The sequence below is a fragment of the Dermacentor silvarum genome, chromosome 1, assembly GCF_013339745.2.
Source record: "Dermacentor silvarum isolate Dsil-2018 chromosome 1, BIME_Dsil_1.4, whole genome shotgun sequence".
NCBI classification, from domain to species: domain Eukaryota; kingdom Metazoa; phylum Arthropoda; class Arachnida; order Ixodida; family Ixodidae; genus Dermacentor; species Dermacentor silvarum.
The window spans coordinates 87801243-87827538 of record NC_051154.1 but is presented as its reverse complement, the minus strand read 5'-3'; the positions used below and the strand labels follow the sequence as shown (position 1 = coordinate 87827538).

The 26296-nt window shown below is 45.1% G+C and overlaps 1 protein-coding gene across 2 annotated transcripts; it reads left to right on the top strand.

The window, feature by feature from the left end:
• Positions 1-26296, top strand: LOC119431877 (uncharacterized). 2 transcript variants are annotated; one of them, XM_037699323.2, is made up of 4 exons: positions 1-437; positions 1176-1473; positions 3248-4185; positions 24264-26296. In XM_037699323.2, the coding sequence occupies exons 1-4, from the start codon at positions 355-357 to the stop codon at positions 24496-24498; spliced, it is 1554 nt and encodes a 517-aa protein (XP_037555251.1). In that variant the 5' UTR covers positions 1-354; the 3' UTR covers positions 24499-26296. The 2 variants fall into 2 exon arrangements, with proteins under 2 accessions (XP_037555251.1, XP_037555257.1); XM_037699329.2 differs by having other exon boundaries at positions 2-539.

Genomic DNA, 26296 nt, shown 5'->3' with positions numbered 1-26296 from the left:
GAGGAAGGCAGGAGGGGTCGTGGAGGGGATGGAGAATGTGTGGCGGAGCGCAAGGTACAGGGGTGCAGGGACCTTGGTCACATGCCTTACCCTCCTTTGCGGAGCGCAGCCGGCGTGTAGCCGTTCTGCCTCGCAGTTACCGTTGTCTAGCATATCCCGACTGACACGGCATGAAGTTTGAAAACGTCCAGTCAACTATACTATGGTGTCGAAATAGGTGATTGATTATGAACGTTTCGGCCGTGGCGTTGTGAAGGCCGTGGGCATCATTGACTGGCGTGAAAGAAGTCGAAGGATACCGCTTGCGTCTGCTTCCGGCGCTGAACAGGCTGCCAATAGCACATTTTTGGTAAAATGATTAAAGCGAAGTGCACGTGGAAAGTTCAAGGCGACCGTCCTGTGTCTGACGCAATTGTATACTTCGAAGACAATGAAAAGTAAGTTCGACTGCTGTGCATCGTCCACTACATTCCCTCGCTTTCGGCCCTGTGTGCGTGTCATCTGCTGTGAAGCAAAGCAAGTGTTATTAAAGATGGAATGTAAGTTTACACTTTGTAGGGTGTTTTTCTGGGAGGTAGTAGGCAGAGAAAAAGATTGTGTGCCGCCACCTTCATTTGGTTGCCGTTGCTTTATGTCCTACCTCTGAGTAATCCCTTGGAGAATTGGCTATTTTTATCTCTGCGCGGGCGTGGTGATGCCAAGTCCTGAAGTGTGGGCTAATGGATGAACTATATAATTGTCCTTGAGGTGTACATTTGTTTAGTGGGAACTGATCAGATTCAGCATTCAAAAAGTGTGTTTATATTTGTGGAGAGCGCATTTTCGTTTTAGCGCGCAGCCAATACCGCAATTTGAAAGGTTTATATCCGCTCCCTTCTCGAGGTGTGCTTCCATGAATTTTGACGACTTTTCGTTCCTAAAGAGCACACACACTTGTATATCGTATGTATCGGCTTGTAGTTGGCTTATCCAACCATCCTCATACGTATGAGTATTTGGGAGCAGAGGGGAAAGGCTAACTTTTAGCGGAAGGTTTTCTCCTAGCTGCTATCGGTGCGTGCGTGCGTGCCTCACAATAGGAAGGTGTTTATGGTATCATGTACTTTGTGTTGTGTTCCAAACCAGTGGCAGTCAAAGCTCATTCGTCTTTTCACTGTTTTCTGCCTACCCTGTAGCATTGACCTTGAAGATGCAATTTCTGCTGAAAATTGTGTCCAACTGGAAGCACCAGTAGATGATGATGTCACTGGTAACTACATTGTCCCAGCCTGTCAAGTCTTCTTGTTCTGTGGTGAGACACATCAGATGAGCAGTGTCTCTATTCTGTCTGAGGCAAGGGTCATAGAAGTCTATGGTTACCATGGAGAATACTTAAGCACGCTGAAAAATGAACTTATGGAGGAAGTGGATGGCATGTCTGTATTTCGAGGTGACCTTAACCTTACAAGACCTTTGAAAGAATGCTGCTTGAAAGTAAGTATAACTTTTTAGGTTGCGCATTTTCAGTTGGTTGCATGTACATTTGATAGCATGAAGGTTTTATTGAGTGCTTATTTAGCAACATGCCGTAGCGCAATGTCCATATCAAGCAACTATTTGCCACTTTTACAGCTGTATCATATGAAGCAATTGTGGATACTAAGAGATGCACTTGTTTCTCATGACGGCCACTTTTTGATGGGCCAAAGTGCAAGTTGATCATTTATCGTTGTTCCACAGAAGCCAAAACCTTTACTGTTGCTTTTGGGGCGTTGCTGCCTAAAACTTCTGTTACTGTAATTTACTGTTAACCCTTAAGTGTGACATCAATTTTAAGAGGAGCTTTAGGTTGAAAGATGACATATTTTTAGTTATTTCCGACTGTTTGCTTCCAAAAATAATGCTTGGACCATTCTTTATTGTATTAAAAAATACACATGAGTTAGACTGAAAAATGCACCTAATGTAGTCACAGTGGCTCTAGATACTATAGTGTCAAGTAGGTACTGTTTTTTATCAGTTTCATATTTGAACACAGAAGGCAAAAAAAAAAAAAATTTTTTTTTAGTGTCATATGCTAACGTTATAAGGTTTTCATATCTCTGTGTCATTGATACCTCTTTTTTTTTTTTTTTTGCCTGCTGAGGCAGTCTGAAAAAAACATATTGAGAATGGTGAAGTTCTTTGAAAAAAGGATGTATTTAGAGACAAATTATAACTTCTTAATTGCGCTATGCAGTAGTTTAGGAACAAAGTGCTCCGCTCATGACAGTTATTACAAATAATTAGCACCTTAAGATGTGCATGCAAAATAACCAGAGCTTTGTTATACAACGCATGAAACAAAAAGTATGGAAGCTATGTAAAAAAATGAGTAGTTTTTGAATGAGCAAAAATAATTGTTTATGATACTGCTTTCATTAACAAGGACATCAGCTTTCTGAGCCACATTTAAAGGAATACTGTGTTTTTGTTATCTCAAGGATGTGACATATCATGTTAATTAAGGCAAATGTTATGTGAAGTAAGCCTTCAGGTCTTTTTGCACCTCGTGTCATGTGTTTGCATAAAAGCATAGTAAACAATTTTAGATAAACAACAAACACTACCTTGAAACTAAAACTGGGCCAGGTATCCTAAATAGAGCTGCTTTTTTGTGATAGTGGTGATGTAGAAAAAGAACAGACGCACTATCGGCATTATCTTGAAGGCACTTGTTCAACTACAATGAGTTCTTAATGCTATTGTATAGCACCACTCTTGGTGAAAAAAAAAATGAATTGAATATATTATGTAATGGGCAGAAAAGAATAATATTGCTTTATGAATGTTACATTGCTACGGAAGCCTTTGAGTTCGATGGAGTTTCTCATAACAGTATTTAAAAAGAGCTGCACAAGGTGTAGCGCCAGCACTGCTGCTTTCATGCTAACATCACTACTAGCAAGCTGTGGTAGACAGTGGGAATCATCATTTTGAGGGCACAGGTCAGAAATGCGTGCACCAATCTTCAAAATTAATTTGTGGAATAACTCTATAGCTTTCAATCATGCCACTTGGTATGAAGTGTCCAGCTTAACCATACAAAGCAAATCTTGTTGATGGCTGCCTTTATCCCAACATTGTAGGCTGTCATCATTAGTTCGAAACAAGTTAAAAAATAAAGCAATGATTTTGGCATTGGTTTTTCAGTGTGTTGTATCGACATCATTCAGTGCTATTTGTGACAATTTTTTTTTTTTTGCATTCTTGCTTTATGTGCTTGCAGTTCATCCCTTTGAAGTCTAAAGATTCGATGTGGCTGTATGGAATCAAAGTGGTGGTTCAGGAAAAGCCAAGGCCAGATACATTACAGTTGTTTCCAACTTCAATGCCTCTAAAAGATGTTGAAGAGAGGCTAGAAGCTTCAGGGGCACAGCTGAGTGAGAAAGCCGAGAGCCTTAAGCGAATGATGGAACTATTTCAGGGAACCACTGGTATGCTCTCTGCAGCTGCGATGTCGCCTGTTTTTGCTGGCTTTTCATCATTATCACGTGGAGCACCGCAGCAAGTTCCAGATGGCATGGCACAGTTTTACAACCTGTTTCAAAATGCTGGTCTGAAATCACAAATGCATCCAACACCTGCAAAGCAAGCACCCAAGCCTCCACTTGCTGCTGAGTCAGCTAGAGAGGCTGTGCTGCCAACGCCAAGTGGCACAGGAGCTGTTGAGACTGGCCAGGATGGGCTTCTTGCAGGCATACTCAAGCTTCTGGAAAATCACACAGCCAAGCAACAACCTCAGTATGAACCTCTACCACAGGCTGTAGCAAAGGCTAAAGTAAGCGGATCAGAGTCAGCATCCTTGGACAAGGAATTTATCCTGGAGCTCCTTGAAAAATCTGGTGTTTTGAACAAGGAAACGGCCACTGTACTTCTTGCAGAAATCATTCAGAAAACTGGAGCCACAGTACAGCTAAACCAGCCACACGGAGATGCTGAAAAAAACTCTACCAATGCTCCTGCTGAAGATGTCACAGCAGGACAACCTAATAATGCAGCTGAGAAGAAAATACTCGAGACGACATCAAGGGCAACTGGAACTGATAACAAGCCATCCAAGGAGACTGGTTCACAGACTGATCAGCCTGAACCTGTGCCAACAGCCAACCAAGAACCACAGCTGGTACCAGCGCCACTAACAATGGAAGCTCTTCAAATGCAGAGGTGAAGTACATTTTGGTATCACACAATTTTTTGTGTCTATGTGAGCTATTATTTTCTGAGCAGGAGGCTGTCAGCTCAGTAGTCCTGCTATGTAACCTCAGTCATTCCAATTTTGCATTGAATATTTATTTATTACAACCACCTTTGGTTCAATTGCCATCATGATGTTGCAGTTATCGTTATTATGATCACATGGACTCTCAAATGAATGACATGGTTCGTGAAGTCTGTAGTGAAATTAATGCCATAGAACTTTTCATATGACAAAGTATTTCACAGCCTGTGTTATTTTACTATTTAACATCTGTATTATGTGGAACCAGCCAGTCATCTGCATAGTTCGTCCATGCCTCTGTTGAAGTGGGGCTAGAAGTTTCGGAAGTCAAAGTGAGATGTCCCGAGCTATGTTCACTGTTGATACCTGTTTATAGGTACCAACATTCACTGCCATTCTGGGCTACTTTGCCCAGAATGGCAGTGAATGTAGGTCAGCTCATGTCAGCTATGTGCATACACAGATTTGATACAGCATTTAATCCTTGTGTCTGTAATCTTTGCAGAAAATATTCTTAGAAAGAAAGAGAAGGCAGATATATTTTCGTTTTCTGTTCAAACAAATCACCATGTAAATTCTTCCTTGTAAAACTATATAAGCAGCCAAATACATTTAGTTGAAGTTACTCAGATTTTATTTTAAACTGTGCTTACCTGTTTCCTTACTGCAGGAAAGGCACTATTTTCGGTCATTCTCTATTTATTCTTTTATATCAAGAAATATTAAATGCAACATATACAGTGACCAAATTGTATCATAATTGTCTATGAGTTAAAACAATGCAGAGTAATTGGTCAGAAAATTCTTGAAAATGTATTTCTGAAAATAGGGACAGAGCGCTGAAAATGGCATAAATGAAGAAAGAAAAGAATATTTGGGATTTTGCTGAAATGTATGTCAAATTAAAATCTCAAATGTACAGAAGTATGGGGCCTTGCTAATAGTTTCAACATCTCTTAGACCATGCGAATATAATAGATTATTGTGGTTTTTGGCGGGATTGATGCTAGCTGTTATGACGGTTATGCTATGCAGAGAAGGATTTTCTCTTTGAAAGCACAGGCTTATACGTTGGTGAGTGCAAAGAAAAAATAAGTTTCAGCTACACTGTCAACCCATAGCATAGCTTTCAGTTCCTTTTGCTTTGAATTTCTTGGGCTTTTGGTGCAGTGTGTACCTCGTATGCTTGATCAGCTTCTCTCCTAAAAAAATATGCTCCAACAAGGCACTTTGAGCTAGCTCCGAAGCAATTGTACTAAATGTGAGGCAAGTTTAATAAAGACATACTGACTATGTCAGAGTATAAGGCTAGGCTGATGTCAACACTATGCTCTTGTCTGTGTCATAACTTCACGAAGCAATGTGTGTTTGGCATAATATATTGTACTTCATGCGGGAACAAAAATGTAATTGTCTTCGATAGCACTGGAAATAAAAGCCAAGGCGATGCTTAGACTCAAACATGTGCTGAAGTTTAAGACCTTAATGCTGAATCATAGCAATTACAGCTGAAATTCAGGGAGCTCAACAGAAATTTCAAAAACTTCAGTACTGCTGTCATTTAAAAATCTTGCAATTGAGGTAGCTAATGTTCAAGCTATCCACTGTTCATTTCGAGAAGTCAGATACATGAGGGAGGTAATATTTATCATAGCTTCAGATTATATTTTGTATTCTGAAAATAGACAAGGTGCCAGATTACAGATGCAACTTAAACTTAAAGGTTAGTTTTCTAGATATACAGTGGATGAAATTGCCTGTACACAAACACTAGAATCAATGCTTGCAAGCGTGCATCAAAGAAACATAGACGAACTGATTTGATTTCCTGTGATGCAGTAAAAAATGAGCACAGTTTGCACTAGGGGTGCAAGGCTGGAGCAAACAGCGGAGCCTGTGATTGACCAAGCTACAGCGAGGGTCACTATCCCGACGACGCTGGTTGCTCAAACGCAGACTCTTGCGTTCTCGTTCTCGAAACTCGGGATCTTCGACTCGACAACGCCTCTTCTCGGCTGCAGCTTCGGCACAGTATTCTGGATCGGCTCGCCACCGACGCGCAGAATCTCGCTTGGCCACACCACGCGCTTCAAGACGTGGCCTGGCGAAGCGTTGACATGTCTAGGCGAAGCGAGGCACATGTGGTTGCTAGGCAACATGAAGTGACGTCATGGCTAGACGGAGCAGGTGTGCGGTCGTAGCAGCTCGGCGGAGCGGTAGCAAAGCGAGGCGCAGCTGTGTCAAGTGGTTGCTAGGCAATGCGCGGTGATGTCATCGCCAGACGCAGTTTCTGGTCTACGCTATATGGGCCAACCTCCGGCTTAAACAGCTCCGCTGTTAAAAATGGCTACTATACTCGCGGCCAACTTTCTGTGGCTACAAAGGGAAAGCTACGGAGGCAGAGCGCGCACAAGTGAGAGCGCTTCTGAAAAGAGTCCCGCATTTTAATCCACATTAGCTGAGGCTAGGGAAGAGAAAACATAAACACCTTATTAGCAACAGTTAATAAGACAGAACACACCACTGAGTGTAAAAGTTTACTTATTTTGTGGCTTTTTCCTTCCGCGTCTGGGCAAACGCGAAACCGTCGCATGTGGAAGCTGCGTCGATTCAGCTACTGTTCGAAGCAACCAAAAGCACTGTCAAACGCTGCCGGACTACTTGGCGAGGTAACACATGTGCAGCAGCCATGCCCCCCTACCTTTCCCTTCATAGCCACAAAAAGTTGTCCGCGAGTATAATAGTGTTCTATGACACGTATGCACTTTGGCTATACTATAAATCATAGGCTGGTAGTGCGACTTCAAAGTGATAGTCATGAAATGATATGGCTAAGTACAAGTGTGTCATGTAGGACATGTAGTAGACGTCAGGAAGCTTTAGCTCGGGGGCTCCTATCTAAATATATGTGACAGAAAAAATTGTTTTTCTCGGCAACTACTTCACCGAATTTGATGAGATTTCTTATGTTTATAGGCAAAAGTTAAAATCTAGTGACTGTTGGAGGAGATTTTTTATTTAGGCTGTCTGTTTTTAATAAAAATTGTTGAAAAGTGTAAAATTTCGAAAAACTATCATGTTTACAACTCTAACTGAACAATAAAAGATGATATGCAAATTTTGTAAACTGAATTTCATAATTAATCTAAAGCGGACAAAATTGATATGTTATACAGACCTGTGAATTGTATTACTAATTTGTGAAGATGACTTTAGCAAAACACTTGTAAACACTGTAACATGTTCACTTCAGCTGAAGATTAATCAATTTGTCTGCATTAGATGCTCTAACGGATGCAGTTTACAGAGCTCAGATGTCCGTTATTTGTGCAGAGTTATGGATTTGTAAACTTCGTGGTTCTGTTTTTCTCAAGCTTACCAATTTTATTCAATTTTTGTAAATCATTTGGGCCCTAAATCAAAATTCCACTTCCTACAGTCACTAGAATTTAATTTTCTCTCTTAAATGCAACAAATGTCATTAATATCGGTCTAGGGGTTATCTCAGAAACACATTTCTGCGTTTTACATGTATTTGAATATGCAGCATCAGAATGAGGCCTGAGTTAAAGCTGCCTTTTAACCCGGATGCGGTAGTGAGTGGCCCGCGTTCTTGGGCCAATGTATAGAATCACTGTCACTGGGAAAAAAAAATATTCAGAGTACCGCAAAGATACGCTGCATGCTGGCAACATTGGGCGACAGTGGCCATGTCCCGTCCAAACCGCTGACGCATGGCATGCTTGGGTTTTTTTTTTCATGCCTGATCTTGTGTTCTGGATGTGCATGAACATACTGCGCGGGTAAGTGTTGTAACGGTTCATGAAATGTACGGCGATGATTGCGATGCTCGCGAAGTTTCTTCATGGGTGTCGTCTTGCATCAAGTGTTATGTTTGCTAGGTCTGGAGTGTAAGCATACTTGCATGCCTTCAGTGAAATTGTATAGAACATCAATTATTTGCACACTGGGCCTTGAGGCTGCGTTTGCGCTAAAAACGCAGCTTGACAGCCGATTGAATTTGCAGTCGGCATTCAGGTTGCCTTCATTATATGCCTAAAATATACTGTATATATATGTATATATTGTAAAGAATAAACACCGAACGCCAGACCATCCGAACTGCTTCTTGTTTTCCTTCACTTCACTTGTGAAGACACAAGACAGCAAATGCGATACTAGAGCAGCACAAGGCAGTTGGTGCCAATTCGTGTCGACGAATTGGCACCAATTGGAGAGCTGACGGCGCTTGTCGACAGGGGCACTGAGCGTTCAGCACTGCTCCGGCGGCACGCGCCTCCCACTCTCCATCCCTGGACTCGGGCACCCTTGCGATGCCTAGGGGGAAACGTACTGCCAGCAGGCACCATTCACCTGCGGCTACACACAACCGCTGGTACAAAGCGTGTACGCGACGTGCCCGTCTTCGACGACTTGCCTGTCGACATCATTCTTGGCGCGGACTACATCCTTTCCGACAACGTGCAACTGAACATTGAGGGTGGTAAAGTTATGCTGCGCTCCACGACCTCCTGCACGCCACCGACTGAGTCACAGAGAGGTGAGCCTTCCGGCAGGAAGATCCTTTCTAGCGTTCTTGAGACACATTGCGCCCTGTTTGCCGACAACAATGCACAACTTCCCGGTACTGACTTGCTTGAGCACCGCATTCCGACAGACAGTCACCCACCTATATGCGTACCAATGCGACGGTATGCTGAACGCGAACGGTCTGTCATTGCCGAACAAGTAAGTGAGATGGAGCGGCTATCAGCTTCACTTGTGGACGCGCAGAACAGCAACAAATTTGTCATGCGTGACGCAACTTTCTATCGTCGTCTATGGAAGAAGTGGCAAGATAAAGAACACCTTCTAGTCATCCCTGCTTCGTTGCGGCCTGGTATTCTTCACACCATCCACGATACACCTGAAGGTGGACACATAGGTAAGTGAGCGATGCTGAAAAAAGTACAGGAGCGCTTCTGGTAGCCCAAAATAGGTAACAGTGTTCGTAATTACGTCGCTAGCTACGAAATGTGCCAATGACACAAGCGGCTTCCAGGGTGGCAACCTGGGCTAATCACACCCATTCCACCTCCTGCTACCATATTTCACATGGTTGGCATCGACCATGTTGGCCCCCTACCAACTACAGCGGCTGGCAATCACTGCATCTTGATTGCTGTTGACCATCTATCCAAATTTGTGGAGGTGGCCACCGTGCCTTGTCTGGCACCCAGCTACGTGACGATTTTTGAGAGACCGAGTTGAACTGAGGCATGGTCTTCCGAACAAAATAAAATTAGATCGGGCACCCACCTTCTGCAGCTCTGAACTCTGTGCCTAGCTACGCCATGCAAGAGTTAAACACCACTATGCCTCAGCATACCATCCGCAAGCAAACGGCCTGACGGAGAGAGCTAATCGGACAATTCAAGCGCGTTTGGCTCCCTACTGCAGAAGTAGTAAGCCGGGAGAAGCAGATTGGGACAAACTTCTCCAGGCTGCTGCTTACTCAATGAACACTTCACTACAGAGCTCAGCTGGGACATCGCCGTACGAAATAGTCTATGGCCAGCTACCTCGACTTAACGTGCTCAATTTGAATACCCCGTTCAGATTTGGACATCTCGTCACGCGACAGACATCATGCCGCAATATTAGAGAAGAAGCTCGCAAGAGTGCCACGAGAGCCAGAGACGTTCAAAAGTGTCATACGACCGTCGCCTTCATCCCGCGCCGCAGTACCAGATAGGAGATGAGGTATGGGTCCAATGAGGTAGTCTGCCACCAGGCAAGAAGCTATGCGCGAAATTTGAGGGTCCTTTTGTGATCACAGAACGCCTGGGGAAGAACACTCGGCGTGTTCGCACTCTGGATCAACAGGGAACCTTGTACAGGAGAAGAAAGAACAATTTTACCGTCCACGTGGCTCGTCTCAAGAAGAGGGTCCACCGACAAATCTGATGTGGTTGTGCGCCGAGTTTCAAAAATGCAATGTGGCTGAATGTAATGAAGTGGAAGCACAAGGCTCGGTAACCCAGGACAAAAGGGGAAAGAGGAGAAAGAAGTGAAGGAAAACAAGCGGTTCGGATGGTTTGGTGTCTATTCTTTACATCATATATTATATAACGTATGTATAAGTATATTCTAGGCACTAAAACTTTCCTAATGCTCGTTTGCATCCCTCGACTCATTTGTTGAAGGCGTCGGGGGAAAAGGCGCGTGCTCTCACGCAACGAAGTTGCGGGAGGGGTGGGGAGATTTCGTGTGTAGGGATGGCCTCAGTGCTCACCTCCTCCCCCTCTCCACAGAGCGGCAGGCGAGGACATTGAGGCACCCTAGCCGTGTGTTAGCTCTCGCATGACTGAGTTGTGGGAAAGGGATGGATGGAGTGAGGAGGATGGGAGAGTCGCTCACTCGTTTGCCCATTTGGGCTATTTACCTACATTGACAGTCATCGTGGATGGTCCCTGCACCATTTTTTTTTTTTTTGTGAATGCATGCTTGACATTTTCTTACTGATTTATTATAGAAATAAGCCATTTGAAGTACATGATCTGCATTGCAAACTCGCAGTGCACTTGCAAGTCTACTACTGTGTTCTGGGAGATCGTATTGTTGTTGACGTTTCCAGTTCGGGAAACCCCGGCGTCATCGACGCCAAATGATCCGCACTTCCTGGAGCACGCCAAGTGCCAAGGACACACTTCTTGTAACTGCGCCAAAAAAGGAACAGGTAACCTGAACGGTTACTGCCCTTGATGAGCGTAGTCAACGTTTTAATACATGTCACCTACAACTTCTAAGCTCACACACATAAGTAAATATTTTCAGTTCCATCATTCATTGGAATGAGGAGGACGGGAGAAATGAACTTAGGACGCAAAAATACACATTTTCTTAAAGGTTTTACTGTCGTACAAAAGGACTGCGAAGACACCAGCCGTCTGTCAGGAGGAGTCGCTATTAATGTGCATGGAGGCATCCCCAAAGGAACATTCTATTAAATACCCCGTACAATGCTGTAGCCGTCACCGTTTTATCATATAAAACTGTCACCACCTGTTCACTGTAGATTCCACCCCATACCTATTTCACTACTCAAGATCTGTAAAATTTAGTAGAAAAGGCTTTTCTTTTAGTGGGAGATTTTAATGCTCATTGCACTCTTTGGGGCAGCGATAAAAATGACCAAGGAGTGCAACTTATTGAAGATTTTATTTTAACAAATAACATTTGTCTTTCGAACTCAGGTGCGCCATCATATTTTTCACTGCGTTCGCATAATTTTAGCTGCCTTGGTTTCACATTTTGCTCACCGGATGTTTTTACTGATTTTAAGTGGGAAGTACTGGACACTTCATATGGCAGTGATCATTTACTTCCCTAATCAAACTCTCATCAACGCTACCCATTATAGCATGTCATAAACCGCGCTGTTGGAAACTACAAATGGCAGACTGGTCTGTTTTCACGAAAAGTGCCAGGCTGGAGGAGCTTATTTTGATGGAGCTAAGCATTGATGGAATCAATGAAAAGTTTACTGAGTGTATCATTGCCGTAGCTGAAAAGACTATTCCTCAATGTTTTAGCCTTGTTCGAAATAAACTAAATCTTTGGTGGGCACCTGAATGCACGGAAGCAAAAAAGCAGCAAAATAAGGCCTGGGGGATCTTGCGTACATACCCAACGCATAGGAATTTCCTGAAATACAAACAAGCCAAAGCAAAAGCTCGATACATCCGGAGACAAGCCAAAAAATTGTCATGGCATAAGTGCATATCTTCAATCAATAGCACCATCACATCAAAAAGGATGTGGGAGCAGCTTAGTAAGTTCACGGGGGACTACTCATCAGAAACGATAGATTCAATTTCAGGTGCCCAGACAACATACAGGAACAAGCCAATATACTTAGGCAGCACATTTATAACGTCTCTAGCTCGGTGAACTATTCAACACGTTCTTAATATACAAACAGTCAGCAGAAAAGGAGTAACCACCAACAGCTTGTAGGTCAACGGAAGAATGTAACGCTCTGTTTACTCTGCAAGAACTAAAGAGGGTACTCTATTCTGGTAAAATAATCGCAGTAGGTCCTGACCGTATTCACTATTTAATGCTCGCACACGTGTCCAAAGCATCAGTAAGATATAGGAATCTGGATAAATGCCGAAAGATTGTAAAAACGCAATAGTAGTGCCTTTCCTAAAAGCAGGCAAATCCCCTACATCCCTGAGCAGATACAAACCCATTGCCTTAACAAGCTGTTAGGCAAAATCGTATGAAAGTGTTGTAAATGCGAGATTGACATGCACTCTTAACCTACAGAATTTGATTGATTTTTTTCAGTGCAGGTATAAAAAAAGGTTCTTCAACAACTGACAACTTGAACATGAAATATGTGAAGCATTCTTACACAAACAGCACTGCCTGATAGTTTTCTTCGACCTAGAAAAAGCGTATGACACCACTTGTAGATTTCAAATCTTACATGACCTTGCTGCATTTGGAATCCGTGGCAAAATGCTGAACTGTTTGACTGATTTTATGTCCAACAGAACATTCCAAATACCTCTTGGCACTGTGCTTTCGCGCATACTTATCCACCAAAACTGCGGGCCGCAAGGTTGCATACTTAGCACAACACTCTTTATAGTAAAAATGAACTCCATTAACAAAGTCATTCCCTCCTCTGTTATGCACTCCATGTACGTCGACGATCTGCTATGGGGTTTCGCACGGGCTCTTGCGACAAAGGAACAACACAGTAGTGCAAACAAACAAAAGGGGCATTTATTGTGCCTTTCATACACTAATGCACGCTAGCCGAAGTACTCCATATAGAACATTCACATGGGCGCGCGACAAATCAGGAAGTCCGACTTACCGCGACCGGATAGTGAGCGAATATGTTCACCCCATGCTATGACACCATCGCCTAGTCGTTCACGTGTACGGTCACACGAACGGTGGCGCGTTCGAACGATCCGTGTTCGTCCATACCGGTCCCCTGCTCCTAGCCACGCGAGACGGTCTCGCGAAGCGTGGATTGGCGCGCGCGCGGGACGTCCGCATTGCTCACCGACCCCCAACCCGAAGAGGAACAGCCGTCGCGCATCCCCACACTGCAAATATGTAGCATGCCGCGCCTCAAATTTGCCAACATATGAAAGGCAGCTTCAGATTACAATAAACTAATACAATGGGCTGACAGAAATGGCTTCCGCTTCTCCACCCAAAAAATTCACGGACGATTGCGATACTCCCTAATGCGAAATTTGAGCACAGCGATATATTTCGCGATATATTGAGGCATCGCACCGATCACCGCACGGGCTGGAAGAGTCACGACGCACGGCGCTATACCAGGGCAATTTTTTTTTTTTTTTTTACCTACACTTCGTGCAGGCTCGTGTAGACAAGTGTAGTGCCGGGCAGAGGCTATGGCAGAGCACTTCGGCAGAGCACTTCGCTGTGCAGAGCACTTCGCTACCGTCCTTGCAGCGAATATTCACTATCGTCGCTATATCAGTGCTGACAGTCTCAGACAAAATGGCACCATGTATTTGCAACCCCAGCCTGCTTGTTTGTCGTCTGCTGCCTACACGCAACGAAACCGCAGTGTAGAAAGTGTAGTTTTCATTCTACACTGCAGCTATAAAAAATGGCTTCGTGTAGGTGGGCGGAGCTACACTTTTCTACACCAAGTAAAAAAGATGGCGACTTCCTACACTAGCTACACTCGTGTAGCCAGCGTAGGTAAAAAAAAAATAGCCCTACTATATAGGCTGGACGTTGCCGCTTCCCGGCAACCAGCTTATGCAGTCGTAAACTTTACTGGGAAACACTTGCGTCGAACGCTGTGCAAGGAGGCGAGCTTTCTGGTTCTTTTTTTGTCTTTCCTCTGCTCTGCATACGCCGCCGCAGATGCGTAGACTGCGCACTCCTCTGGCGCCATCTCGTAGCGGTCGTCGCAAGTCTTGCGCGGCACTACGCTTTTCTTCTCACGCTGCGCTCCGCCTTTGCTTTTATCTTTTGCTGTGCTCGTTCGCTCGTTTACGCCGAGGGAAAACTCCGACGCTCGCCGCAGGAACGGGCGCTTAATAGCTGTACTCTAAAGCTGTTAGTGCTATTTTCGCAAAAACGAGGATTACTAACAGGGTGTCTACCAACCGGGAAAACAGGGAATTCTCAGGGATTTTGAATATTCTGGAAAAACTCAGGGAAAACTCAGGGAATTTGTGCCTCTATCAGGGAAAATTACTGTAGGGATGGGCGAATATTTCATTGAATAATTCTATGTTCGTTATTCGCTTCGATTCGAATTCATGGATTCAATATTTTCGAATTATTCAGCGGTCCCGAATAGGCAGCCAAAAGCCACGGACGGTCGGTGCGCATCTCGGAGGCTATGCTTCACGTCATGGTGCCATACATCAATCATAAATCTCGAAGGCTATATGTTTTTGCATTAAAGAGCCTGAAATGTGCGACGCAGAAGAGCAGAAACGGCGCTAGCGCACAACCGAAACGAAGCGGCGGAGTCCGCATAGCCATAGTCAGCAGCGGATATCGTACGTGAATGACAGCAACGACGGAACGCTTCGTGCCTATTTGTGCCTTTATTGCGTTTACCGCCGCGCATAACAACGCGTTGGCCGCGGGATTTCATAGTCGCCACCCATCATCGCGTCGATAGCTGCCGCGGTTTCTTTCACAGCGGTTTCGTTTAGTTTCGTTTTGACTCAATACGCACGTTGGCCGCGTGCCTAAAGAGCTGCGTAGTGGCCATCCATGATCGCATAGATAGCGACCGCGATTTCGTCTGAAGTTGTTGCAGTGAACGGTAGTTTCGTTCTGACTCGGTGCGTGCGTCGGCCGGGTACGGTCACACTAGCGGCAAGTTGCCGCGCGTCAGCGCCTTGCCGCGAAGTCCACCGTGGCAATCGCGTCTCGCCGCGCGGCAGCGCGATATGATCTCGCGCGCTCTCGGAACGCGGAATCACCGTGAGCGAAAAGGGTGCGATCGGACAGCGTCCAGAAATCCCTCTATAGAACCGCGAGAGACGACAATCGTCAATTGATAACCCGGCGCGGAGCGGTGGAGGTCCGGTTGCCATTGGCTCCGTGACGTCACCCTCGTCGCTCTCGGCACCCTCGGCAAGCCGTAAAACCCCCGATTCCTGCCGCTTTTGCCGCGCGCGTCATGATGCGTTGCCGCTCGCGGCATGACGCGGGCGTTTTTGCCGCTATCGTGGCCATACCCTTAAGCACCGCAAAGTCGCCGTTCATAATCGTGTCGATAGCGGCCGCGGTTGCGACAAGCAGTTGTTTCGGTTTGACTCGGGGCAAAGCTGTCGAGGTTGAAGCGCACCGGCTACATTACGATGGACGTGCGATCCGTTGGCGTTGAGCTTACTGGCGAAAAAATTATCGGGATGTGCGCGCGGTAGTGCAAAGAGCGTGTCGGAAATGATGGCGCGCGCCGCAGCCGTGCTGCGAAGGAAGTCGCGAGGCCTCGATCGCCGCTGCGAGAGCCAATCAGTCACGAGATGACGAGAATTGCAGCTTCCGCACTGCTTTTGTGCTAAATAGCGAAAGGATTTGCTCATCCATTATACTAATAAAATCGTGCTGACGTAGTAAGCATTTGCTTATTGTTTTCTGCATACCCTGATAATTCGGACATTTTTTTTTTCAATCCCGTGAAATTCGAATTAACTAGGTTTTACTGTAATATGTGATATATACTGTTCAAACTATTCGATTCGAAATTATTTGACCAAATCACTACTCGCTACGAACCTCAAATATCCACTATTCGCCCGGCCCTAAATTAGCTGTAATTTAATTGAAAGGGAACGAAAGTTGCGGTAATGGAGGGAGGGAGGGGAGGCGACGTTTAGCTGCGCCACCAAATGCGTATTTATATAAAAATGTCGTGAGGCGAGAAGGTGGTAAAGACTTCGGACGCTGCTCGACGAGTGTCCCGTTCTGATCTCGTCGAAAACTTCCGAGCCGCCCCCAGAGGCCCAGGCAACAGTCACCAGCGCCGTGCGCGTTCGGTGCGAACGCGGGCAAAACGCCGACGGCGTCGACAACAGTTCGGCGCATTGCTGGTGCTGCTGCATGTCTAAGTTTATACTGCTGATCGATAAAACTACTATCCTTACTCCGTATAGCTCTCTACAAATTTGCTATCGCAATTGATGCTTCGCATTTTTTTTAACATGCTTACTAAAGAGTGACAGCATCAGGCAACATGGTGTCAGCCCATCTTGATGTAAAAGAAAGTTCCGTTTCACTCAGGGAATTTAGCAAAATCACTCAGGGAAAACCTGGAAAACTCAGGGAATCTGAAAATGTCAACTTGGTAGACACCCTGATTACACTTGAACCCGGTTCTAAAATTGAATGACATGACGCTGCCGGTAAAACACGAATATAAATTCTTGGGAGTAATCTTTGATAAACTGAACTTCCTGGCCCATGTAAAGTCAACAGAAATTTAAAAAAATAAAGCTTTGAATATTCTCAAAGTGTTACATGAGCACTGGGGTTCTGACAAAATGTGCCTCTTACATATTTACTGGTCTTGTGCATAGTCTTCTGCACGTTAAAGAACCCCCGGTGGTCCAAATTTCCGGAGTCCCCCACTACGGCGTGCCTTATAATCAGATCATGGTTTTGGCACGTAAAACACCATAATTAATTAATTGTGCGTAGTCTTCTACACTACGGCTGCGTAGTTTATGGTTCAGCCAGAGTCTTACATTCGATGACTTGATCCAGTACATAACCTTGGACTGCGACTAGCAAGTGGAGCTTACAGAACATCACCTGTCCGAAGTTTTTATGTTGACTGTAATGAGCCTCCCTTACAATAGTGCAGAGCGTTACTTACTTTTGCCTGCATACTCAGAATCCGTTAATCACCACAACACACATGCTACAACATTGTCACACAGTGCAACTCGCGTAACATGATTAAGCCACTTGTCCTATGATGTGAGTAATATTGTCGAGATTATGACATTCCTCATGTGGTTCTCCAGATTGCTAAAAAGCCACAACGATTGCCCCCGTGGTACGACTTCACACAGTTATGTGATTAGACATGGACAGATCTAAAGAAAAGAGACACCCCACAAGAACACATTATATTGACCCTTTTCCCGGCGCTCCTGTGGGCACTGCCATGTACTAACAACGGGGCTAGAAATGTATTCCAAGCTGTCCAAACATTCCGATTATGAATTAAATCAGGATCAATGTGCTCGTTCTTTATGTGGCAAACACTTTGAAGCAGTGGCTTGTCATGTTTCCAACTCAGCAAAGTTCCTTAGTTTCTCGGTGCGGCCATTATTTGATTGTTTATTGTCAGCCTAATCGCTCGCAGGTGTGCTCTGCTGCGATAGACTTTTTCTTGCGGCTCACAATGCTTGGAATGTAAATGTTCCGTACTTTGTGGTAGCTTGTAGCAAAGACATATTATTGCCAGTTCCTCGCTTACTTTGTGGGCCGTCACAAAACGTTCAGCTTCCAACATTCGTGTCTTGTCGGTGTAGTCGCCGTCACTCATGCTTCGGCACATTGGTTCAAGTGTGGACCTATTCACTTATTATTGATAGGTTGGCGATAGGGTGGGTGTAAGTTTGCGTGCGAGGAGGGGTAGATGTGTGTAAATAACGTGCGAGAAACCTACTATGCCAGTAAGGTAAGTGGCGTTACTTCCTTTTGTAACGAGCGGCATTCATTCATAAGTGCTGACGTCGAATTGAAGTCCTTTCTTTGGAGGTTAGCTATATAGCGCTGGCGGATGAATTATCTTTTTTTATCCTCGAGGAAAGCTGTTCATCGTGAAGGACCGGCAACACAGGCAGTCCTTATGTAGCAGTGGCACCATAGGTTGATTCCATTCCTTAATATTGTCACTACGAGTTTGTATCACTATTTTTGCAGTTAACTACCGCACATGTCTTCCCTTTATCATTATGCATTTTGCAGCATCAATTGGGCACAGCGCATTAGCGAACACCCACTTGCATTTCCGACAACTGATCTAACAGTAGCAGGGTAGAAGCGGTAGTGGTTTCGTATTCGTGCGCATTAGCTGAGGTAACGTATGGCGTGGCGCCGAAGGCGCCATCTCGTTCCTCTAGAACAAACTGCTCCGCGAAAAGGGTCAATAAGATTTCTGTGCTCTTCAAGACAAATATAAAGATTGCATAAAATTTTACACAGATGGTTCTAAAACACATGAACAGGTGGGTGTGGGGGCCGTAACGAAAAATTTGGAAACAAGTATTCGAATACCACAGTAAGCCTCTGTTTTTTCACTGCTGAAGTTTATGCAGTATAGAGTGTAGTTAAAAGAATTATCGCTGAACAACAAGAAAATAGTCATATACACTGATTCATTAAGTACACTAAAGGCTCTACATCTGAAATCCGAGTGTGAACCCTTGCTAGGGGATATTTTAAACACGGCGGCTTTTAACAAATAAGGAAGATCAATTCACTCTTGCTGGGTCCCAAGCCATGTTGGGATACCGAGTAATGAAACAGCAGATAGATGCGCATCCATGGCAGCGTACAAATGCATACCGAACACAACACTTCCATACAAAGATAGTATCCAAGCTATTCAGAAGCCTTGACGTTGAAATGGCAACACGAATAGGACTCTTGCACAAACAACAAGCTACATCTTGTTAAACCCGTGCTTGGCGAGTGGAAATCATGTAACAGTTTATTGAAGTAGTTTTATGCCGACTACGGATTGGGCATACACATCTCGCGCACAATTTTATACCGCATGCACGCGATTTTCGAGCGACAGTGACAAGCGACGAGCGACAGGTTTTGCCGTCGCGGAGGGCGATTCATCGCTGTCGCTGGTCGCGTCGCCGGTTTCTGGCCAGCCAGAAGATATCGCTTGTCGCCCGGAAGTCAGCGCGACGACATCCGCTGGGGACAGCGATTGCGCAACAACATGGCAGCAATCAGTCTGCCCGCTTCGATCTGAATTCGCTCTTGCAACTTGCTCTCTGCTGTGACAGCAAAAAAAAAAAAAAAAAAGTACAAGCAGTCATCGCTTCACCTCATCGCTAGCTGAGGACTAACTATTGGCGCTCTCTTGTCGTTATTGAGATCGGTTGTTTGTTTTGACGCTGTTAAGGCCAAACCCCATATGCGCGAAAATGCGCGCGACGGCGACGAGCGACGCGACGTAGATCGCCTTCGCGCAAGCTGTCGCTTGCACGGGCAAACCCCATTCGCGCGACGGCTTCAGCGAGCGATCTCCATTGTTGCTGGCATGAGGGCGTCTACTCGTACCAAATGAGGCGCGTTGACAGCGGTACGCAGTGTAAAATAATATGTTTTGTTGCACAGTAACACAGAACATTTTTTATCATTGCCCTGCAGTATTGTTTTTATATGCAAGTGCTTTATTTACATTACTTTACTTGCTCGCTGTGTGCACGTGACTCGGGCGTAGAGGAGGACATGGCAATCAACGAAAACCGCGCGTGGAGACAACCGGCAGTACGTCACTGCTGTACATCCTGTTCCGGTGTTTTACTATTGGCTGCTTGAGCACAGCCCTTCCGGGCGACGGGCGACGGATTTCAAATTTGAGAAACCGAGCGATCGCGCGATTTCGACCACGCGACACGTCGCGCGAACGGCCTGTTTCGTCGCTCATACCGTCGCTCGTCGCTGTCGCGTGCATTTTCGCGCATATGGGGTTTGGCCTAGACGCCACCGAGAGCCAAGAAAGTGTTTTAAGTTTTACTCAACAGATGGCGCCACGGCATTTTACGCTGGCGCCATGGTACACTGTAGCCATGGGACGGATTTCCACTGGGGGTGGTAGCATATTTTAGCTACGTCTAGATAAAACGTTGACCTTTTCATAAAATTGAGATTTCATTACGCGCGCACGATAACATTTATTCACACAACAATGTAAATCTGTCGCTACTCTTTCTCGCGATGTCGCGTTCATGTGGTTGCTCCACGCCGCGACACGACAGCACGACAGGCAGGGTGTGCCTGTCGCTGTCGCTTGAATATCGCGTGCATGCGGTTTGACCTTTACAAAAAGAGGCCCGCCAACTTGTGAGAAGTGCCAAGAAATGCTAACAGTGATGCACATTTTACTGACATGCGCCAGTAAACCCAATTTAACTAACTTTGTGCACTAGTTCAGGGACTGCAGCACTTTCGTCCTTGATTTTACAGTGAAGCCTGCACCGGACTGTTCGATTTGACTTCGTACAATGCAAGTTCCGCACGAGTTCACAGTTCACCTGCACTCGCCACTTTGGAAATGCAGGAATCGTGCATGCTCTCGGTAGCTGTAGGGAGGGTCGATTTATATATTGATGCGATTAGTCATTACTCATTCATCATTTTAGCCTTTAATCAATTAATTGCTTTTGATGCAGGGTTTTTCATCGATTAACTGATTAATCGAAATTTTTGACAGGCACTTTAAACACATTCAAACACAGTTATCTACTTTTGTAGGGCTCTATTTTAATCTTTCAGAGGTGAAACCAAGTTTGAAACATAAATGTATAAACATTTGATAAATGATACTCTTTAACTTCTTAAAGACTAAATATAGTTGGCACTCGTGGCTTTTGAAAAGCTAAACAATATAAGTTATAAAATGGCACTTAGTGTAGAATTAAATAAGATGCATGGCACTAGTGAATTCCTGTACAGTGCAGTTAAACAAGAAATAAGAAAAATCGCAAAAGTGAAAGGTGAAGTCCAACTGAAATATGCAAGAAATTGCAATATACACAGGGGAAAAGAAAATGTCTCTTTTGCGATGTTGAACCACATGCTCTTTTCTACAGAGCGAAGGAATGTCAATTGGCCGGGATGTTTGGGTGAAACCGACACCGTCATTGAATGGCCACACTGCCATCATGCGATAATAGATGCTCGGACACTATAGGTTTGCTGGAATTGACATGAACGTCATCGCTATGTCAAATGCATGCTCCAAACCGGCTCGCATGCTGTGCCGTCTTTAGTGCACTGCGAGGCACGACGATCAACGACTGGGTTGCTATCAGTGGCAGACCGACGGGGGGGGGGGGGGGGTCTAACCTTCCCCCCCCCCCCCCCCCTCTGAGGCCGAGTTAACCCCGCCCCCCTTTTGTTTGACCCCTTTTATTTCATTGCGCCTTTGAGTACTGCAACTAAGATGTGAGACGCGCAATCGTCTGCACACTCGCATCATTTTTTGACAATTTCCCGTGAAGAAATTTAAATTAGTGCTGTTTAGATGGTATTGGCAAACTAAGGCAAACTGTCAACCCCCCCCCCCTGGCAGAGAACCTGGGTGCGCTATACTGTAATTGCGAGGGCATTTCAAGCCTTCGGCTTCGGGCAGCGTGTGCGGTGCGGTGGAAGAGAGGGGAAGCGCTCGGCTCGGCATCACTGGGAAAATCAGTCGACAGTCGGTCTACCACAGCCGCACAGTCGCTGCTCGTGCAGTACTATTCCAGTACGATTTCAAAATTTTCGCGCCTCACCTGTCAAACTCTCAATAACGATTAATCGAACAGGCCTAATCGATTAAGTCGAAAAATGGAAGGTGGACGTCGATGAAGCTTAATCGTTTTGCGGGATACATTTAATCAATTAGTCATTCATCGATATTACCAACCCTAATTAGCAGACGGCGCAGCGCTAGTTTATTAATGGCGCGCGGACGTCCTATATATCTCCCGCTTTGATTACAAGAGTTTCTATAGCTTGCACAAGAATGCGAGGTACAAGTTCGATGCCTAAATGGTTGCGAGGACAAGTTTATAAAGTCATGTGACGTGTTAAATTGCTTTCGATCATTAAATAGCGTGGAACGCGTTCTCTGACTAATACACACCATCCACTCCCACCATTTCGTTCTCACGCCGTAGTGTTATCACGATAGCGATTATTGCAATAATGAAAATAAAATGTCCTCGCTTTTGCTACACGCGAATTTGTGGAAGTGGTTAACGACAGGCCTGCAGTAAGTTGATGGGAAGTGCTGACAGATTGCAGAAGCATGTCCGCACAGGAGCCGCACTTAATTTCACAACAGCGTAGTTGAAAGCAAAACATATCTTGAACCACGAGGAGCTGCCGCCAACTCAAAAAGCGGCCGTAGAACGATGTGCTGACATCGGCAGACGCTACGACCCGCCCCGCAGCACGCTGTGGCACTAGAAGGTACTGCACTTCAGCGTTCTGAACTGGCTCTGCACTCTGCTGCACTCGCTCTGTACCGCAACGGAACTAGTGCAGAAAGTGCCGCCAAATCGAAGACCCATAAAGTCTTTCCAGACTCCGTTCTTTTGCGCAAAGGAGCAGCAACCAGGCATGCTGCTCAGATCATTTCTGGCACCTCTGTTTGCACGCGTTCAATAAAGCGACGAAGTGCTGCTAAGAGTCCATCCAGGCTGCCTGTTCAACGTGCGTGCACTGAATACGCTTGGAAGGCATATGACGGCGAGAGGTCACGTAACACAAGCGACCCAATCACCCTGAAAAAAAGACCCAATACTCTGAAAAAAAAAATTTTTTTTTCAGTGACTCTAGGCCCGTGTAGTGTCCCTGTATATGCTCCCGAAGAGAGCAGAGTTGTGCCCACCGTTAAATTTTTCTTTCGCCGCTCACGTGCAATGTTCCGCCGCACTGCAGAGAAGCCAACTTCACGGACGCTACGCCATCTTTTTGCTACCTTCAGTGTCTCAAGATTGCAATCCGCAGCTTCCGTAACACGCGTTTCATGACACGTAATGTCATGAATGACAACGTAAGATGCATGGCATGTATGACATACATAGCATACATGACATGTCATGATATGAATGACATGTCATGACAAGAGTAACATGCATCCATGATATGAAGAATGACATGATATACATGACACGAATGGTATGCATGCATCACATGAATCACGTGCCATGACTCTAATGATGCCGGTGTCACACTTACAGGTCTTATCGCGACCGGGGCTGATCCGAATTGAGCTTGATTTGGATGGAGTGTTGCTACACGGTCATATGCGATCGCGATCATGCGGAATCTGGATCCGGACAATCGCGACCCGCGAATCGCGCGCGATCAGGCCTCTTGATCGCGATCGCAGGCTGACTTCTGCGCCTTCCAGCGCAGTATTCTGAAAACCCTGAAAACAAAAAAGGGAGGCAGCTCAATAAAAAACGTTTAAAAACCTTTTTTTTTTATCGGCAATAGTAAGCAGTAAGCTGTAAAGTTGTTCCACGAAGTCGCTACGGCCACGTTGTGGTCTACAGTGGCACCTAGACGGTCTACGGCTGAAACCATGCCGCGAGGAACGTTGGGAAGCAGTAGCGGACACGAGTCACACGACACAGGGTCGATGTTCTGAGAGTTGCCGGCAATCACTAAACGAGAATAACTTGATCCGGATCCTTGGACCGTGTAGCAGCGACCATTGTTGATCGCGATAAAAAAATCCGTTCCGAATCGGCCCCGATCGCGATCAGAAGTGTACGTGTGACATCGATATGACGTGTAAATTATTAATTTTTGAATTAAGTATGAATTTTAGAATAGTTGATTGTTGGGCTAGTTGGTTCTGCATAACTGAACAAGTAACTCAGCGCAATAAAAAAGACAGACACAAGAAAGGGATCCCTTTCTTGTGTCTGTCTTTTTTATTGCGCTGAGTTACTTGTTCAGTTAAGTATGAATTTATTCATTGTAAATTAGTGGTGTAAATTATTGTTCAGGTAAGTTTCGTTCCTTAAAGGTCCCCTTTTTTTTGGGGGGGGGGGGAGGAGGGGGGGCATTACATAATGAGTGGAATTTTATTTAGGTTAACAAACAAGCAGGGAAGATTGTTTTAGTATCTTTCTTTTTTTTTTTTTTTGAGAATGTGTTGGAGAATGTGTCGGAGAACAAGCGTTGAAAAAAGTGTGTGTGTGTGTTATATCTATTTGTTTTTGTGCTCTTGCAGGGAGGAAACGCGTGATGTGGTTGGAGCTTTGTTTCAAGGTCTGCAAGATCAGCTACTGAATCTAGTCGACCGACGCTTTGAAGAACTGAAAGTTGAAATGGTCGAAAAACTGGACGGGAAAATTCAAGAAATGGAAGAGCGTATAAATGCACGCTTTGATGCCATCATAGATGCTCTTCAGGGTCAAGAGGATGAGGAAGAAATATTTGAACAACCTGAGGAAGGCTCTGTTTGAGAACGCTGCTTCAGTGCGCGCTTCTATGTCGCTGTGTGCGAGGATCAGAACTGCTTTATTTATTGCTGTTTGTTGGTGTTGTGGGATGTCCACTGTTGTACAAAAGGCTTCGTTTAAGCAGCTCGCCGAACTAGCATGATGAAGTTTATTCAAAACACGCTTGGTAGTTTACCCGCCTTCTGTATGCACCGCCAACTTCGCACGTTCTCGCATTTTGGTCGTCTCCTTGGTGTTGTGTATTACGTTTGCTGATGATGGCGTGCCAACCTCTAGCAGTGCAACGTTTTCGGGTAATTAAATTACTCAACGCGACAGTGTTAAGAGCCCCGTGTTGCCGAAAATCTGGTGCCGGCGTCCGTTGGAGAAAAATCAGCCCGAACTATGCAGGCCCTCCGCGTGGAGCGTAGGCGTTACTGAACTAAATGAATTTCTCAAAGTAAAATGCGTCAGAAAATTCGCAACGTATGACTTACACACAACATTCAGACATGATAGCGTCGGATTGTAATTTGAATATACGAGAAAATATATTCTGTTACGCGGAAACTCAAACGCAAACCCTTTTCCCAGCTGCCGTTTGAGGTCTGTTTTAGGGGGAGCGGCGCGCCCCGCTTGGTTTCTAGCAATACCATCCAAAAGGCGCTCGCATCCGCCGCATCGGCGGATCCCGCTGTACGGGCGAAAGAAAGAAAACAGCCAGAAAGCTCTCCTTCCTGCATAACGTTCGCCGCCAGCGTTTGCGTGTAAACATTACGGTTACATCAGCTGCAGTTGCCGGGAAGTGTGAGAAGCAGTCAGAGATCTTTCAATGCTATCGCGTTCCACTCTTAAAGGCGAAGCTTAAGCGTCCTCCAAGTTCTTGTAACAAGGTAGCACTAAAATTTCACCTTATTCTACTATATTCGCCTGGCGCTGGAGGCACATCATGTTGGTCGGGTCGTGCTACCTCTCTGAACGTCTCTGACCTGTACACTTATGGCGTTTTCGAGTGGACGAGGAGGAGCGTCTTTTCATTGAGCAGACTCAGTCGACTGCCTAGTCAATTAACTCAATTACTGCTAACAGTAGGTATGAGCCCCCCGACGTTTAAATGTGCTTAAAAACTACCAGTTGATTTAGGGAACACTTTGTAAGGCGGTCATACGCTGTTCTGGAACCACAAGCGACAACGCACATGTACACGGTCATGATTCTGTTCAACAACGCACATCGTACACGGTCATGATTCTGTTCGAGCTTCGGCACGATCTTATGCCTGGTGTTTTCACGCGGCCTTTTCCTTTACTTGGTTGTTAGGTTAAAAAAACGGGAGGGGAGAGTGAAGCAGTATCGAGATTTATGATCACTATTCGAATTTACTCTAGTATCATATAGCACTATCAGCGATTCCTTTTGTGTGTGTTCCGTTGCCGCGGTTCTTAGCTGGAGTTGCCTGTCTATTGTGAACAATGTGCCTTCGGGACAAACAATACAAGAAGCTTTACAACAATGTGAAGATTATATCGTTTGTGCAAGCTGTTGCTTTGAAAAAAAAAATCAAACTGGACATATACGGAAGGATGCAACTCATGCACTCGCATTTTATCATGTCATCACGGCCAGTCTTCGAGTTCTTGAAGACAATGGGTTTGTAGATGCGTCTGTGCATCGATGGAAGTATTGCACGAGTAAATGTGCCTTATTCTACCCTACTTTTTTTATCCGTCGTGGCCTTATTGCACTGGCAAAGTTTAAGCGCCAAACAAGATTTCATACGATTTTACAATCGCGCAATAAAGTTTTTAGTTTTTTTTTAGCA

What these genes read in the sequence shown, in the direction of transcription:
- LOC119431877 (XM_037699323.2), top strand. Translation starts at nt 355, where the DNA reads ATGATTAAAGCGAAGTGCACGTGGAAAGTTCAAGGCGACCGTCCTGTG. An exon ending in TACTTCGAAGACAATGAAAA is followed by an intron (nt 438 to 1,175) that starts GTAAGTTCGACT and finishes CCTACCCTGTAG; the next exon opens with CATTGACCTTGAAGATGCAA. An exon ending in GAAGCTCTTCAAATGCAGAG is followed by an intron (nt 4,186 to 24,263) that starts GTGAAGTACATT and finishes GTGCTCTTGCAG; the next exon opens with GGAGGAAACGCGTGATGTGG.